Source organism: Eleutherodactylus coqui, chromosome 5 (genome assembly GCF_035609145.1).
Source record: "Eleutherodactylus coqui strain aEleCoq1 chromosome 5, aEleCoq1.hap1, whole genome shotgun sequence".
In the NCBI taxonomy this organism is placed as follows: Eukaryota; Metazoa; Chordata; class Amphibia; order Anura; family Eleutherodactylidae; genus Eleutherodactylus; species Eleutherodactylus coqui.
In genome coordinates, this window is record NC_089841.1 from 11,605,339 (window position 1) to 11,619,485 (window position 14,147).

General features: G+C 47.9%; 1 protein-coding gene across 1 annotated transcript in view; it reads left to right on the top strand.

Moving 5' to 3' along the window:
- Window positions 1-6,687: 6,687 nt before the first annotated feature.
- LOC136628688 (BOS complex subunit NCLN-like) overlaps window positions 6,688-14,147 on the top strand; it is a 30,140-nt gene continuing 22,680 nt past the window's right edge. The window contains exons 1-3 of the mRNA XM_066604794.1: window positions 6,688-6,832; window positions 8,553-8,743; window positions 10,730-10,874. Coding sequence (XP_066460891.1) covers window positions 6,688-6,832; window positions 8,553-8,743; window positions 10,730-10,874 — 481 coding nt within the window. The remainder of the gene's footprint in view (window positions 6,833-8,552; window positions 8,744-10,729; window positions 10,875-14,147) is intronic.

Consider the following 14,147-nt stretch of genomic DNA (forward strand, 5'->3'; position numbering starts at 1 on the left):
AAATGATATCCATTACCGGATGGCAGTCGGCGGCTGTCACTGGTCATGTGATCTGCAGAGGCTCACGCTGTCATGCAGAAGTTTCCCCACCTCCTGTGTAATAACTCCCTCTAGAAGCCAGGAGTGATATTACCTCATTAGGTCACACAGATGCAGGTGTAATAGCTCTAGTGGTCAGCAGGGGTATGACATTATACCTGGGTCAGAAGGGGTAACATCACTCCTTAGGGAGACCCCATAGAAGGTGAGTGAGGAGACTTATAAGGCCATGCATGCTCCTCTGGGTAATATGCAAATAGGGAAGATGGAACAATACTTCTGCAGCGCCACCTATTGGATGGCGGCATTCCTGCAAATCAATGCTTGACCCTTTATACAGGTCTGTAGAGCAATGATTGGGAATTGAAAACCAAGCCACAATCCATACACAGACAGCTGTTCCGGGGGTTCAGACCCTCATCAGTGCAGTGTGCCGTCTGTGTGTGGATTCTGGCTATTGGTTTTCAATTCCCAATCGTTGCCCTACAGACCTCTATAAAGGGTCAGGCATAGATTTGAAGGAATGCTGCCATCCACTAGGTGGTGCTGCAGAGGTATTGTTCCATCTTCCTTATTTGTGTACCTGTGTGACAGCTCCCCCTAGAGGTCTGCAAGGGTATATCCTCATTGTCCCCATGTATCCGTGTGTAATAGGTCCCTCTAGAGGTCAGCAGGGGTAGACCATGATTGTCATGAGCACATGCATGTGACGGCTCCCTCTAGAGGTCTGCGGGGATATGACATTACACATATATGTGTGTGTGATGGCTTCCCCTAGAGATCTGCAGGGGTATATCCCAGTTATCTCACATGGATCCAGATGTAATCGCCCCCTATAGAGGCCAGCAGGGGGATATTCATATTATCTTACATGGATCCAGATGTTATAGCCCCCTCTAGAGGCCAGCAGGGGGATAACATTGCACATATGTATAGTGTTTATACCTGTGATAGCCCCTCCTACAGGTCTGAAGGGAGATGTACTCATTATCTTACATAGATCCATGTGTAATGGCTCCCCCTAGAGGCCAGCAGGGGGATGACATAGCACATGTGTATAGTGTATATATCTGTGTGTCTCCATTGCCCACTTTGGGGAAATCTTAGCGCTCCTCCTCCAGTACGAGGAATTATTTATGACCCCAGAAGACTCTCTACTCCTCGCTATCCTCTGACTGTTCGCCGCCGCGTCCTGCTGTACGTTGTATGTTATTATACTCCTATATCGTATCACGCACTCACATAACCGGAGGACCAGACTGGAAACGCTATCAGAATGGACGTCTTGATTTCCCAGCACCCTCCCTGCTCTGAGCAGTGGGACCGCCTACGATCCGCGCACCCCAGGGACGCCAACTGAAGACGGACAACACTTCGGCCAGTCGCTGTCCACCACTAGTTCGGTATTTTTCATTCTCCGCCCCGTCGCTGTATTCAGTACTCATGATGTAGGATACGTTCTGCCTTAACCCTTGTAGAGCTGGGACACTGGAGAGCGCCGGGTCTGGAGGGGTTTTGGCTCCTCGGCTGGCGCAGGGTCACGTGACCCTTTGGCACAGAAGAGGTTAAATGTCATTTTTCAGATTTTTTTGCGTCGTATTATTTATTCGGAGATCCGGTCGGATCTGTAAACTTGTATAATATTTTTTTTAACATTTCCATCGCAGTATTTATCCGTGTTACTGGTGTGTGTAGTGTAACATGACAATATTAAAGCATATCTATCAGACTCCGCCTCCTTGACTCCTTCTATTGTCTCAGGTGATCCACAGGTGGGCGCTGTGCAGGCAGTGGAAACATTACAATGGCCGCAGGTTAGTAAATCAGACGGTGGAGCCATAGACAGAGGTTGGCTATAGATTTTCATTGTACTTGCGGAAATACCCTGCTTGCTATCAATGAATGGAAGCTGAAACCCCTTCCTGCCCTACAGATACAGCGGACATGATTAACTGGATGTTTGTTACATTTTGGTAATTACCATGCTGGGAATCGAGTTATGAGGCTGTGCCAGTCATGTTAAGGATTGCTACATCTGTCTTATTTTGCGCAGCAGAGGGTTTGTTACAATGTATTGGTGCTGCCAATCCTCTGTGAGCACACATCTCTTGCGGACTCTAGACAATAGATACATTGTAACAAACTGCAGAGAGATCTTCAGCTGCATAATGTGAAGCTAGAATGGTTCCATTCACTAACAGCAAGCAGTGTTTCACTGATCCAGGACTGCCTGCACTAAGACACTGTAACAAATCTATCAGCTGTGGGAGCAGAACTCGGTCAGGAGGATGTTGTTATTTTTTAGCTTCTCAAGAATATTTCCGTTCACTAACAGCCGGCAGAGTTTGTGATAACTGGGGAGATATGAAACAAGAAGCCGACGGATGTGGGAAATTGTAAAAATTAATGGCAACTGTTAGCTAACGTAGATTTCCACTATAATTTACGCCAGTTTCTGCTGTGGGAGGCCACACCCCATTTAGGCCCTGCCCACTTTAACAAAATTAAAAGGGGCGCTAAAAAGTTTTTTAAATGTTTCACATTTCTTTACACGTTTGTGTTTTGCGCAAAAATTGGGGACGGTTTAACACCAGAATTCTGGCGCAAGAAATTTCCCACTTTGTGTTTCAATTCTTTGACATATTTAAGATATCTCTGCTGGCTGTCAGTGAATGAGAGCGCTGTGTCTATTCAGCTGAGAGGCATCCAGTGTAGACAATGCTCTGTGAGCTAAATAGCCCAGACTAAACACTGATACATTGTAGCAAACTAGCTGAGAGATCTGTGCAGAGGATTGTCTAGACCGGATGTGAATATATTCGCTAAAGTCCATTTACACCAAATGATGGTTTACATGAGCGAACGATGTCCGGGGTCATCCGCGCAGCCAGTGTATACAGCAGATACAGCGTCGGCTCGGTCAAACAAGAAATCCATCAGTTGTTCACATTCACCGTATAGGTGAGAACGACCGACGGTTAAACCGAAAGATTAGTGAAGCGGCCGGTGATGAGTTTAATGCCTACATAACCGAATGAAAAGCAAACAATTTATCATTCATGGTTGGATTGTTGGCTGCAGCTAGACAATGCTCTGTGAGCTGAACAACCCAGACTTCAGACTGATACATTGTATCAGAGATTTGTGAAGCTGCGGCTGATGTTTTTGAGTCACAGAGCATTGTCTACACTGGATACAATTCTATCTGCTTAGCTAGTCCTGCTCTAAGCTAAGAAGTGGATACAATAATATCCAGTCTAGACAATGCTCTGTGAGCTGAACAGCCCAGATTCCAGAATGACACATTGTACACAGCTAGTCCTTCTTTCAACTGAAAAGTGGATACAATTATATCCAGTCTAGACAATGCTCTGTGAGCTGAACAGCCCAGATTTCAGACTGACACATAGTACACAGCTAGTCCTGCTCTCAGTTGAGACGTGGATACAATTATATCCAGTCTAGGCAATGCTCTGTGAGCTAAACAGCCCAGATTCCAGACTGACACATAGTACACAGCTAGTCCTGCTCTCAGTTGAGACATGGATACAATTATATCCAGTCTAGGCAATGCTCTGTGAGCTAAACAGCCCAGATTCCAGACTGACACATTGTACACAGCTAGTCCTGCTCTCAGTTGAGACGTGGATACAATTATATCCAGTCTAGGCAATGCTCTGTGAGCTGAACAGCCCAGATTCCAGACTGACACATTGTACACAGCTAGTCCTTCTTTCAACTGAAAAGTGGATACAATTATATCCAGTCTAGACAATGCTCTGTGAGCTGAACAGCCCAGATTCCAGACTGACACATTGTACACAGCTAGTCCTTCTTTCAACTGAAAAGTGGATACAAGTATATCCAGTCTAGACAATGCTCTGTGAGCTGAACAGCCCAGATTCCAGACTGACACATAGTACACAGCTAGTCCTGCTCTCAGTTGAGACGTGGATACAATTGTACCTAGACCAGTGTTTCCCAAACTCCAGCCGAGTGTGATTGTTCACACTTTGCTCTACTGGTGACACCGGACCAAACCTTTTTTTTTTTTTCGTTTTACCAAACTTCAGTCCTCAGGGACCCCAACAGCTCATATTTTCAGGATATCATTTATCAAGAACACCTGTGGCAATGTCTGAGGACTGACAATAATTACATCACCTGTGCGACAGTGAGGAAGTCCTGAAAACATGACCTGTTGGGGGTCCTTGAGGACTGGAGTTGAGAGACACTGATCTAGACAATGCTCTGTGAGCGGAACACATCAGCAGGAGTTGCACAAATCTCTGCTAGGTTGCTACAATGCATCAGTCTGGAATCTGGGCTGTATAGCTCACAGAGCATCGTCTACGCTGTATACAAATATATATATGCTTAACTAGCTCTGATCTTGGCTGAGAAGCAGATACAATTGTATCCAGTCCAGACAATGCTCTGTGAGCTCAACAGCCCAGGTACCAGACTGATACATTCTAGCAAACTAGTAGACAGATTTGTGCAGCTGCTGCTGATGCGTTCAGTTTACAGAGCATTGTCTACACTGGATACAATTATATCCGCTTAGGCGGTTCTGCTGTCAGTTGTATCCAGTCCAGACAATGCTCTGTGAGCTCAACAGCCCAGGTACCAGACTGATACATTCTAGCAAACTAGTAGAGAGATTTGTGCAGCTGATGTGTTCAGTTTACAGAGCATTGTCTACACTGGATACAATTATATCCGCTTAGGCGGTTCTGCTCTCAGTTGTATCCAGTCCAGACAATGCTCTGTGAGCTCACTCTCTGTACGGCTCATTACTTTGGAAACGTCCAATAAAAAGTGCCTGAGTGCTGAAGCAGAAGGATGATGTTATCGGTCGGCTCCTGCACACGGCGCTCGGTAATTGCCTCTTTGCACGTTGGCTCTTAATGGCCGCGTCTTCCCGAGCGCAGACCCTCCTCAGGGATGAGCGGATGATCCAAGTCACAGGAAGTGGATATAAAGTGGCGTCTTCCCCACTGTGTATTACACCCAGCCGCTGTCTGTCACAGCTATCGCCAGACGCCAGCTTATGTCACATGGCTGCAGAATGGAAATGAGCGCGGTGCAGTCATGTGACATCCAGGGGGAACTTGGGCAGAACTAAAACCTATCACAGCTGAGGGTTTGTTACAATTCTATCCAGTCTGGACACTTCAATATGATCCGAACATCTGGATACAATGTAACGAACATCACAGCTATGGGTGTGGGTGGTTGGCACAAAGGACTGTCTAGACTGGATACAACTGTAACAAACCCTCCGCTGTGCCAAGTATTAAGTCAGGATGGTTCATTCTGAAGATTTCGGGTGGATTCACCCATCGAGGATTCTGCTGCGCGTCCGGATCACGGACCAACGGCTGCAGATTGGGACGCAGGGCTTCCATCGAGCGGCTGAAGTCTGCGGCCGATCCGCCACAAATGTTGCTGATTTTGTCTTGGTTTTTGCTGCAAAATTCGCTGCGGACTTTCTGCTTCGTGCGAACGCGCCTTTAACCCCTTAGTGACGCCGCCCATCATGGCCAGAAGGACGGGAGAATATTATTGGGATTTTCATCTCCACTTTTCAGAAGCCGCACCTCTTTTATTTTCCGGCGCCGCGCGGTTTTTGGGTGCATATAATGTATTGTGGAACTTTTATTCATTTTTTTTGGAGGGCAGCGAGAATTCGCCATCGTCTATTGTGGCATTTTTTGGCAGCTCTGTGAGGGCTTGTCCTTTGTGCTACGCGGTGGAGGTTTTATTGCTGCCATTTTGGGGCACATTTGGCTTTTCTGATCACTTTTATTGCATTTTTTGTGAGGAAAAATAATTTAAAAAAAGAAAGCAGCTCCAATTTTTAGCTTTTTCTCTTTTTTACAGTGTTTGTTGTGCAGGATAAAAGGCGATTATATGATCAGCATTGATTGTGGTGTGTAAGCAGTTAACAGCGGGGATCTGTGTTCTCACCGATCCCCGCTGTTGCAGTTCAAGCTTGACGAAGACCATCAGGGTTGAGACGTCGCGGCTGGGGCTGAGCTGTTTGGAGTGCTGCCTCTACATACAGATCCCCGCTGTTGCAATGGGAGGACGACTGTCAGTCGCCGCTCACTCCCGCTGCGGATGGCGCACGCTCAGCTGCTGAGCCCATTCCAGCTATAGGATGTACGGGTACGCCCATTCAAGGGAAGAACGGGGTCAAAAGCAATCTGCCAATTCTGGAGAAACAAAGATGGCCGCACCGCCGCTCTGACTACCAGATGCACGCTGTGTATTAGCATGTATTGGTAGTCTAAGACACCACATGCTGCTCTGATTGGCCAGTGCTGCTTACATACTAATACATGGTGCGCGTCAGAGAGGCGATGTGGCCATCTTTGTTTCTCCAGGATCGGAGGGTCCCTTTAAGAGAAGTGGGGGTTGATTGTAATTTTTTATGGGGCGTTCCCCTTTAATGTCTCTTCTTTCAGGGTCTTCCCTGGGTAGGAGGGTCTGCGTCCTGTATACGCCGTATATGACTTCCCATATACCAGGCGGGTCAGACACAGATTAGCCGCAGATTAGGCAGATGGTGTCAGTGGGACGATGAGACGGTCAGTAATGAGCTGCACTATGTGATCCGTCGGTGGCCATAGAGGAGCAGCAATGAATGACTGCAGCTCCCAGCAGGGCCCCTTTAAGTCCAGGATGATGGGAGTAGTAGTTCTCTTGTCCCTGCTCCCCGGGATGTCTGCACTGGAGTTCACGGTCTACCGGATGCAGCAGTTCAGTCTGGAGGGTCGCAGCCATGGTGAGTGGATCCATGTATGATGGGATCTCCTGACACACCTGGGGTGATAGCAGGAGTGAGCGGGGGAGGGGTCCTCCGTCAGATCTAGATCCACTACAGCGATGTCATCTGTATCATACGTTCAAGAAGGACTCCCATCGTGACCCACTACCTTCAGTGCAGATGACTCATTACGAGGCCTGTGAGAAGGTAGCATAGTGACTCCCATCCAATAGGTGGCGCTGTGGGGGATTATTGCATCGCTCATTTGCATAGCTTTTTCCCATGGAGCATTGCATGGTTTCTGTAACATCTTTCCTGAGCACCGGTGACCAGAACTGTACACAGTATTCCATGTGAGGCCTGACAAGTGCCTTATATAGTGGGAGGATAATGATCTCGTCCTTCGCCCCTATACCTCTTTTAATGCACCCCAAGACTTTATTAGCCTTTGCAGCAGCTGACTGGCATTGGTTACTCCAGTTTAGTCTACAATCCTCTAGTACCCCCAGGTCTTTTCCATATCACTTTTCCCTAGCAGAACCCCATTTAGTGTATATTGGTGACATCCGTTTTTGCTGCCCATGTGCAGAACCTTACATTTATCAACATTGAACTTCATTTCCCATTTTTCTCCCCCATCCCCCGGCTTATCTCGGTCCGTTTGTAGCCGCACATTGTCCTCCGTTGCATTAATTATATTGTATAATTTTGTATCATCTGCAAATATTGATATTTGCTGTGCAGCCCCTCTATCAGGTCGGTGATAAATATATTGAACAGAATGGGGCCCAATACTGAACCCTGTGGCCCCCCGCTAGCGACGGGGGCCCAATCAGAGTACGAACCGTTTATTCCCCCCCCCCCCCCCCCCCCCCCGCTGCTTTCTACCTCTGAGCCAGCTCTTTACCCAGATACACACGTTTTCACCCAATCCGAGCTGCCTCATTTTATATATTAGCCTATTATGTGGCACGGTGTCAAAGGCTTTAGAGAAGTCCAGATATACAAGATCAATAGACTCTCCCAGGTCCAGCCTAGAGCTTACTTCATCATAGAAGCTGATCAGATTGGTCTGACATGATCGCCCCCTCATGAATCCATGCTGGTGAGGAGTTATTCCGTTGTTCTCCTTGAGGTATTCTAGGATTGAATATTTTTCCAATTATTGAAGTGAGACTTACCGGCCTGTAGTTACCAGGCTCTCTTTTGGACCCCTTTTTGTATATTGGAACCACATTGGCAATGCGCCAATCCAATAGTACAGCCCTGGTCTCTATAGTGTCCATAAATATAAGATTATGGCCTAGCTATCACATCACTTAGTTCCCTTAGAACCCTTGGGTGTATTCCATCTGGACCCCGTGATTTATCCATTTTAATCCTTTTTACCCGGCTCTGCCATTCCTCTGTCGTGGTGTAGATTCCACCTGGTGATCAAACCATCTTGCAGGTATACCGGCCCCTGCGGCCAGGAAGCTTCTTGTAGTTGCCGCAGATTAGATGGCAGTACTGACATGTTCTGAGCAGCTGACAGGAAGGGGTCAGCGATTCATGCTGCTTGTGCCAAATTCTGATTTCCCATCAGCACGGGGCAACAGAAATCTGGATCCATCTGACCAGGCGAGGATCACTATAACTACCGACAACTGGTCCCAGCCATATGGACAGGTTTGAGTTGCCATGTTGGTTGTGGTAGGTCATGTGACCACACTGTACATGGGTGCCATTCTCTCTGCAGGGTGCAGGTCTGTGCAGGTCAATGCCGAGAGCCGGACTCCGGACGCTGAGCTCCTGACTCGCCGTTGTGTCCTCATGAGAGTCACTGACTTTTCTATGGAGAAATGGACCAGAATCTTGTCCCAGTCTGCAGCTGCCATCCTCATCCTGGTGCCAGCATACCTACCCGCTGAGCTGACCGGACCAGAACAGGTAGGTACAGCATCAGCTCTAACCAGGAACATTCTTCACGGCCCCAATAACAGTGCATTGCAGGTCCATGCCAAAAGTCGAAAACTGCTGCGAAACGTAGGCAGACTCTAGGACCCAGTGGGCTTCTGTGGGACCCAAAGTAATCTGGGCATCCATAATGTATGCTTGTCAACAGTGGTAAAGACTCCCAATGGCCTATGTTTGCCCCGAGTTGGCATTGCCAGCATGATGGATCATTCCAGGGCTGAACTCGGATTAAAAAGCAGCCCTGGTACACAAAATCTCAGCAGCCCACATACAATATCGCCCCTCCCCCTACTGCAGGAGACATAGAGGCGCGGAATGCATGATACAACGAGCTTTACTTTACTCTGAGCTGAAGGTATCATTGGCTGTTATTGTTTGCCACCAAAGCTGATGTCATAACATAAGTACAGGTCCAGAACCAACCTGAGGACTGAGGTTGCATAAATACAGCACCAGAACAAAGATCAACAAAGGGATACATTGTAAAGTTCGATCATCCCCGGCTATTTAAGCTTGTACCACGTGAAACTACACCTAATATGAGCTGAACGATGGTGAAGTATGATGGGAGTTGTCAGATCAGGAATAGGAGGATTGTTACCACCCATCATCACTCCACAGTGACCATATGACTGATCAGAGGCAGCCAGTGCTAGAAGAAACACATGATGTCACCCCTAATTAGTTGTGTGGTTTTCTTCTCCATCTAGTCCAGATCAACATGATAGTTTCTCCCGAACACAACTTGCCACACAGATCTCTTTTGGCTCTTTCATTTTCATATCCGTCATCCCTATATTAAGATAATCTCTCTTAATAGTGCTGCACACCAGTGCAACATACAGCGCCCCGAGTAATGAATAACAGGCCACAGTCCCCATGTAGTAAATAAGGAGGCATACTGCCCCCCCTGTAATAAATATTACACTGTACTGTCCCCTGTAATACTGAGCCATATTGGCTCCTGTAATAATTATCTACAACGAGGCACCCAAAGGAAGCGGACTCTTCTTCAGGTGGGCGGATGTTACCAGTACCGGCTTCTGTTCCTAGGTGAATGCCCACGGACCCCTCTGAGGCGGGACGCCTGCTGACGTTGTTGGCGACGGCTGCGTTCGGCTCCAGTGACTTTCATTTTTTCCCCAACATGTTTGTGATCATATGAAAAACATGCAGCTGTGAGGTTTTGTTTCCTTTTCAGCACGGAGTGAGATCAGGTGAATGCGGAGGGTGAGGCGAGGGTGTCATGGCATGGTTCATCAAAACTGTGTGAGCAAACAGGTGACTGGTCCTCCATCATGCCAACGCATCTGCCAACACAGCGCTGGGGGTTGAGCAACGTTTGATGAAAATAGCATGACACCCTTGCCTCACCCTCCGTAATCACCTGATCTAATGCCCCCCCCCCCCCACTGATCAGCTGTTCTCTGAGATGATTCCTGCAGGAAGAAGACAGCTCCATTCTCCCTGCAGTGGCCAGGCTTGGTATTACAGGTCAAGTCCCCACTAAGGTAAATTGGAACTTTTTCTGTAACACCAAGTCTGGCCGCTGTCTTCTTCCTACAGGAATCCTCTCAAAGCACAAGATCCAGATATCAGCTAATCAGCAGGGATCCCAGGCAGCAGATCCCTGCTGATCTACTGCTGATAGGCCATTGTACAGTATGTGATATTTGGGGTCCCTGTTATGGATTTTGCATCAGGGCTTCAAGTTGCGATCCTGGTACAAGTCACCAACGTAACCGGTAACCAGTATGGAAGGACAACAAGACACCTGCACACAACATGGGGCACTCTTCCAGTAGTAGTTATCATCACCTGTCCATCTTCCCTCAATGTCATGAAATGCTAAGATCATCCTGAAAATGGCCAAAGCTCCACCAAAAATGATGAAGACCTGGACTGTGGTGGTCTGACATGACTCCCCTCTATTATTCATCCACCTCATGCCATTCACAGCTTTTCATGGAACGAGAGATGGAGATACTCAGGAATGAGACCCTCCTGCCCGTCTACTTCACTCTAGAGGATCCAGACCTTCTCGAGATGTATAGGGAAAGCAGAGCAGTCTCTCTGTCACTCACCTCCTCGTCAGCCTTGGAAGGTAGGTTCATGTCGACTTGTTGGAACAGATCCGGATCTGAGGATGCCCCTGGTAAAACAGAACAGAGTGCCCATAATATGCCCAAACACCTTCCAGATAATACCACCATATAGTGCCCACAATGCTTCACTCCTCAACATTCAAATTGCAATACTACGAAGGAAAAGTCGTGAAATTATGGAAATCTCCGGCTGGATAGACATGATATATAGAGACATACTGATATGCAAATGATGAAGAAATTAATAAAAGATATTAAAAACATCTGGATTTATTTATTATCAAGTATAAGTGCCACACGCAGAAATACCCGCGCCTACAGATGCCAACAGTGAGGTTATTGAGGAATGTTCTGCTACTCTGAACGAACTCGGGCACACGAATCATTCCCTGCTGGCGGCTCCCTTTGCAATTGCCGACCAATGCCCCCCCTAGATGTACTCCATGGGAGACGAGGCCGGAGACGCTGCTGGCCATGGTACCATGTTTAGGCCACGCAGGCTGCTCACAGCTACATGAGCAATGTTTGGCCTGGCGCTGTTGTGTTGAAAAATGGTGCTTCGGTCACTTTGGAGAAATGGCAGAACTGCTCCACAACCAAATCAACGCTAAGCTGTTGGTATACCTGGGATGAAGCCCAGAGGGGTGCCGCTACCGTACATTATACCACCCCACATCATAATCTGTGGAGTAGGACCACTGTGACGTTCCCTCGTGAAGGCCTCTTCATGGTGTTGCCCACATGGTCTGAGACAAAGGCCGGACTCATCGCTGAACAGGACAGACCTCCATTCCAGCCTCCATTGCCATCTTGCTCTGCACCATTATAACCTTAGAGAGCAGTGATGTAAGGTCATGTCTGCTCGTGGCCCAATGACATGCAAGCGTCTTCTGATGGCCCAATGACATGCAAGCGCCTTCTCATGGCCCAATGACATGCAAGCGCCTTCTGATGGCCCAATGACATGCAAGCACCTTCTGATGGCCCAATGACATGTAAGCGCCTTCTGATGGCCCAATGACATGCAAGCGTCTTCTCATGGCCCAATGACGTGCAAGCGCCTTCTGATGGCCCAATGACATGCGTCTTCTGATGGCCCAATGACATGCAAGCGTCTTCTGATGGCCCAATGACGTGCAAGCACCTTCTGATGGCCCAATGAAATGCAAGCGTCTTCTGATGGCCCAATGACGTGCAAGCACCTTCTGATGGCCCAATGACATGCAAGCGCCTTCTGATGGCCCAATGACATGCAAGCGTCTTCTGATGGACCAACGACATGCAAGCGCCTGATGATCCGTCTGTGCAGAGGTTTGACTCTGAGCACCTATTGCTGTCATTCAGGTTCGTTGGTGTTCTCCCAACCACTGGGACCAGGAATGTTGGACACTGCTGACATCTCGGCCTACAGTATGCGCAGAGCAATCTGCTGGGCGATGAACCAAGATCTCTCGGTTCAAGGATTCTGTGCCGATCATGTGGCAAACAAGTGGCAATAAATGGCTCGTGGATGAACAGGAGGCATCGCACCTTCACACAACAAGAGTCACCTGATTTCTGAGGTTTCATGTGGCTGAAAAAATGTGCTTTTAATCTGGCTTTTATACCATTGAGGCCCCTCCCACATGCCACAGATTGCAGATAGACGCTTGAACATTTGCATATTTTACCTAAACGTCCTCGATTTGCATAGCCTCATGGCTCGTCCTTCTGGGTGTTGCAACTTTTAATGTTGAAGAGTGTATAAAGTGCAAACGTAAGTGTCTCTGATCACCGTGAGGTTTGATTGGTTGTCTTATGTATCTATATTGTATCATCTTAAAGGGCCAGTATACTTAGAGGGATAAAATAATAAAAGTGCAGTCCAACAAAGTCATCTGCTCCAACAATAGCAGGAAGAACGTGTCAATCGTATATTACAATGCCGAACAATATGTTCATTTGTACTTAAAGTATATTTCCATAATGGGCAGATTAGGAGGTGGGGGGAGGGGTGCATTGGGCTTTACATACACAACATGTCTATATATTAATGACCCCCTTCAGAAAGTAATCTTTTGAATGCTGCCTTCTGTTGGACCTCATGGGCCTGTTATGCAGGCCTCCATTATCATGTCACTACTTGGCCTAGTGGACCATCATTTAGCCCACTGGTGGACCAGTCCAAACATGGCCATGGGATTCAAGACACTTCCATACAATGAATACAGTGAAAAAGTGACCTCCTAATACAAGATCCTCATTTTTCAGGAGGGCAGTTGTAACCTGGGATGATTTAGTGATCCTGCACTGAGCAGGAGGTTGGACCCGATGACCCTGGAGAACCTGATGACCCCGGAGGACCTTTCCAACTCTACCAGTCTAGGATTCTATGACCTAAACAGCAGGCAGGGCGGTGGGGGAGGGGGGGGGGGTTGTAGGGATGTGGAGCTGCATGTCTGAGTATAATAGAAGAAGAATCTAGATGTGAGCAGTTGTGTAACTATAGGTGTCACTGCTGTAGGGGTTTACATACACCTAGTTTAGGTTTCCTGAGGACTGCCATATATGCATTTTAAAAGTCTTCAGCCCCTTTCATCTTTTACATCTTGTTATTTTGTGGCCTTGTGTTTCCCCATCATTCTCAACTCAATTCCCCACATAATGGGAAAGTTTGGAATAATCTATTATACTTGTCATTCATGCCTTAATACAAGGGGTCATTGTCTTGTTGGGTGACCCTTCTGCCCGGTCTGAGGTCCCTTGCACTCTCAATCAGGTTTTCATTATTTCTGCACTTTGTTCGATTCAGCTTTCCATCCCCCCTAACCGGTCTCCCCTCCCCTGTACGATGCTCCACCACCAGGTAATGAGCGGCGCCTGGTTTCCATCCACCCTGACCCGTCTCCCCTCCCCCAGCATAATGCTCCATCACCAGGCTTCACTGTAGGGATGGTATTGGGAAGGTGATGAGCGGCGCCTAGTTTCCATACACCCTGACCGGTCTCCCCTCCCTCTACATGATGCTCCACCACCAGGCTTCACTATAGGGATGGTATTGGGAAGGTGATGAGCGGTGCCTAGTTTCCATCACCCTGACCGGTCTCCCCTACCCTACCCATCATGATGCTCCATCACCAGGCTTCACTCTAGGGATAGTATTGGGCAGGTGATGAGCGGCACCTGGTTTCCACCCACCCTGACCAGTCTCCCCTCCCCCAGCATGTTGCTCCACCACCAGGCTTCACTATAGGGATGGTATTGGGCAGGTGATGACCGGCGCCTGGTTTCCT